Genomic DNA, 4,587 nt, shown 5'->3' on the forward strand with positions numbered 1-4,587 from the left:
CTCTTGACCTCGTGATCCACCCGCCTCGGCCTCCCACAGTGCTGGGATTACAGTCTTTCTTTTTTTTGACTTAGAGTCTTGCTCTGTCACCCAGGCTGGAGTCAGTGGCGTGATCTCAGCCCACTGCAAGCTCCACCTCCCAGGTTCAAGCAATTCTTCTGCCTCAGTCTCCCGAGTAGCTGGGACTACAGGTGCCCACCACCACACCTGGCTAATTTTTGTATTTTTAGTAGAGATGGGGTTTCGCCATATTGACCAGGCTGGTCTCAATTCCCTGTCTCATGATCCACCCACCTCATCCTACCAAAGTGCTGGGATTACAGACATGAGCCCATAGGGTTTTTTTTTAAAGAAACATAAAAGGAACCCTGAAGTTAAAATTGGTATATTTAATTGACAAATTTGTTGTTTTAACAAGACTTTTTCTTTAAGCGTTTTCACAAGTTTTACGAGGACTTTAAATGTGCTTTTTATCAGTAAAGACTGTGTACAGTGGCAAGTTATAAGAAAATTATAATAATTACTTTTTTAAAGTTGATAAATTATCAAAGCAGAGTCCATTTTAATTTTTAGTGATTATTGCAGAAAGTATTGAGTGAACAGCTTTGTAACTTTCCACAAGAAAGCCATACTTTAGACAGTTGGAAATAAACCCCCTAGATTTTAAGGTTTTTTCATGTAATGGACTATGGTTTTTGGATATCATCTTTATTATATTTTTCATACCAAATCTAATATTATCTCTTTTGTATTTAGGTTCGGTTGGTGATCGTGGATGGCATTGCTTTTCCATTTCGTCATGACCTAGATGACCTGTCTCTTCGTACTCGGTTATTAAATGGCCTAGCCCAGCAAATGATCAGTCTTGCAAATAATCACAGATTAGCTGTAAGTATTAACTAGTGAAGAGAGTTATACAACAAAGTCAAGACTGTATAAAATGTTAATGTCAAAATGTATAAAATGAAATAGCAAAATAGCATTTGCCTGTGTAATAAATAATATAGATATGCAGTTTTGAGTAAAGTTTCTGTTTGGTTTGGTTTCTATTTAAAAAATTCTAGGCCGGGCGCGGTGGCTCAAGCCTGTAATCCCAGCACTTTGGGAGGCCGAGGCGGGTGGATCACGAGGTCAAGAGATCGAGACCATCCTGGTCAACATGGTGAAACCCCGTCTCTACTAAAACTACAAAAAATTACCTGGGCATGGTGGCACATGCCTGTAATCACAGCTACTTGGGAGGCTGAGGCAGGAGAATTGCTTGAACCCAGGAGGCGGAGGTTGTAGTGAGCCAAGATGGCACCATTGCACTCCAGCCTGGGCAACAGAGCAAGACTCCATCTCAAGAAAAAAAAATGAACTTTGTTTTTCAGGTCAACTCTTCCAACATTCCTGGTTTTCTTTTACTTTGAGTCTTTGATTATTATGTAATATATAATCACAGATTCAGATGGATTTAAACATTACATAGTGTAAACAGCCTAGATGATTTGAGGTAGAGCTAAATAACTCTTGAAGATTTGAAATGTGAGGAAAGAAGTAAATATAGGCTCAGAAGTGAAGAGTTTTTTTTTTTTTTTTTTTGAGACAGAGTCTCACTCTGTTGCTCAGGCTGAAGTGCAGTGGTGTGATCTCGGCTCGCTGCAGCCTCCGCCTTCCAGGTTCAAGCAGTTCTCTGCCTCAGCCTCCTGAGTAACTGGAATTACCGGCACTTGCCAAAATGCCCAGCTAATTTTTTTGTATATTTAGTAGAGATGGCATTTCACCATCTTGGCCAGGCTGATCTTCAACTTCTGACCTTGTGATCCACTGACCTCGGCCTCCCAAAGTGCTGGGATTACAGGCATGAGCCACCACGCCCTGCCTATATCTATATCTATCTATCTATCTATCTATCTATCTATGTATATTTTTTTAAAGTTTTGCCTTACTCCTTTTTAATTGCCTGTTTGCCGTTACTTCCCATTCTGAAACTGCTTCTCACCATTAACACAAATAACACACACTTGTCTGGGAGTAAGATGTAAGAAGGTCAGACTGCTTAGCTTGATTTCTTTGTCGTTACCTTAATTAGAGAGACCTTAGCACATGCCTGTAATACATCATAAGTAAATAATGAACTTCCCCAATAAAATCATTTCAAAGCAGACTTTTTTTCTTTGAATTTCCAGATTTTTGCCATATGCTGAAAAGTATAGTGCCGGTGTTTGAATTACTTCTTGCTTAAATTAATTGTAATTTAGCATTTTGTTAATGTCAGTGAAGAGCCCCCAGTAGGGGGCACTCAAGACTAATGGGTCGCATAGTTCCTTCTTTTATTTATTTTTTGTTTTGTTTTGTTTTTTGAGATGGAGTTTTGCTCTCTTGCCCAGGCTGGAGTGCAGTGGCATGATCTTGACTCACTGCAACTGGGAGGCAGAAGGCCTCCCAGATTCAAGCAATTCTCCTGCCTCAGCCTCCCGAGTAGCTGGGACTACAGGTGAATGCTGCCGCGCCCAGCTAATTTTTTGTATTTTAGTAGAGACAGGGTTTCACCATGTTGCCTAGGCTGGTCTTCAACTCCTGAGCTCAGGCAGTCCGTCCGTTTTGACCTCCCAAAGCATTGGGATTACAGGTGTGAGCTACCGCACCTGGCTCCTTATGTTAACAGAAATAGCTTCATCTCTTCTAACTAAAAAAGCAATCCAAACAATAACATCAGATAGTAGGTAGTGTTTAAGAAGAGTGCTGTAAATATAAACGTCCTAACGTGGAAGAAGATATATACAGATATATTACTGAGTGAAAAAATTTAAGTCATATATAAAATATACTTAATGTCATCCCACGTTAGAGAAAACTTAAAATTATATGTATGCATTTATATTTGTATATGTGAAGAGAAAGATCTGAAAGGACCAAAACATTAACAGTAGCTACTTCTTTTTTATTTTTTTGGAGACGCAATCTTACTGGAGTGCAGTGGCGCAATCAGGGCTCACTGCAGCATCAACATCCCAGGCTCAAGTGACCCTTGCACCTCAGCCTCCCTAGTAGCTGAAACTACAGGTGCATTTCACCATGCCTGCTTAATTTTTGTATTTCTTTTTTTTTTTTAATAGAGATAGGGTTTCATCATGTCTCCTAGCTGGTCATTAACTCTTGGGCTCAAGTGATCATCTGCTTACCTTAGCCAAAGTGCTTGGATTACATGCATGAGCCACTGTGCCCGGCTGTGGTTACTTCCAAGGATAGGATTTTGTGGGGTCAGGGACACACTTTTCCCCTCTCACTTTATAAATTCTTTGCTTGAAGGTTTTTTTCCCCCCCCAATTAGCATATATATATATATATATATATATATATATATATATATAACATGTATAGCTTTTGATAATGTATTTTATAATTTTAAGGCCAGATGTGGTGGCTCACACCTGTAATCCCAGCACTTTTGGAAGGCCAAAGTGGGAGATCGCCTGAAGCTAGGAGTTTGAAACCAGCCTGGACGACAAAGCCTGACCCCATCTCTAAAAAAAAAAAAAAAATATATATATATACATAAAATAAGAATAATTGGCCAGGCAAGGTAGCTCATGCCTATAATCCCAGCACTTTGGGAGGCTGAGGCAGGCAGATCATGAGGTCAGGTGTTCAAGACCAGCCTGACCAACAAGCTGAAACCCCGTCTCTACTAAAAATACAAAAATTACCCAGGCGTGCTCCTGTAATCCCAGCTACTTGGGAAGCTGAGGCAGGAGAATCGCTTGAACCCAGGAGGCGGAGGTTGCAGTGAGCTGAGATCACACCACTGCACTCTATCTAGCCTGAGCAACACAGCGAGACTCCATCTCAAAAAGGAAAAATAATAGTTTTAAGGTATTTTTTGTTTATTTTTTGAGACAGATTGTTGTCCAGGCTGGAATGCAATGGCCTGATCTCAGCTCACTGAAGACTCTGTCTCAAGAAAAAAAATAAAAGAATATTGTATGCTTTTTTTTCCTTCTTTTTTTTTGAGACGGAGTCTAGCTCTGTCGCCCATGCTGGAGTGCAGTGGCACAATCTCGGCTCACCACAACCTCTGCCTCCCAGGTTCAAGCGATTCTCCTGCCTTAGCCTCCCGAGTAGCTGGGATTACAGGCGCATGCTACCATGTCCAGATAATTTTTGTATTTATAGTAAAGACGGGGTTTCACCATGTTGGTCAGGCTGATCTTGAACTCCTGACCTTGTGATCCGCCCACCTCAGCCTCCCAAAGTGCTGGGATTACAGGCATGAGCCACTGCATCAGGCCCATGTATGCTTTTTGTAAAAAAAAAAAAAAAAAGTTCTAAACAATAAAAAATGTAGAAGGTGATTATTCATTACCCAGAAATGGTGTAAATATTGTTATCTGGTGTAAATATTTTTGCTGACTTTATGCATATACAAACTTACTTTTTAGAAAATGACATCATGCCACAACAGTGGCTCATGCTTGTATCCCAGCACTCTGGAAGGCCAAGGTAGGAGAATCAGTTGAGCCCATGAGTTTGAGACCAACCTGGGAAATACAGTGAGACTTCGTCTCTACAATTTTTTTTTTTTTTTTTTGAGGCGGAGTCTTG

The 4,587-nt window shown here is 40.5% G+C and overlaps 1 protein-coding gene across 1 annotated transcript in view; it reads left to right on the forward strand.

Moving 5' to 3' along the window:
- RAD51C (RAD51 paralog C) overlaps positions 1-4,587 on the forward strand; it is a gene marked incomplete at its 5' end in the record, with an annotated part of 57,573 nt that overhangs the window by 33,989 nt on the left and 18,997 nt on the right. Inside the window, one exon of the mRNA XM_017539717.2 lies at positions 757-888. Within this exon, the coding sequence (XP_017395206.2) occupies positions 757-888 (132 nt within the window). The remainder of the gene's footprint in view (positions 1-756; positions 889-4,587) is intronic.

Source organism: Cebus imitator, unplaced genomic scaffold (assembly GCF_001604975.1).
Source record: "Cebus imitator isolate Cc_AM_T3 unplaced genomic scaffold, Cebus_imitator-1.0 Scaffold121, whole genome shotgun sequence".
Lineage (NCBI taxonomy): Eukaryota > Metazoa > Chordata > Mammalia > Primates > Cebidae > Cebus > Cebus imitator.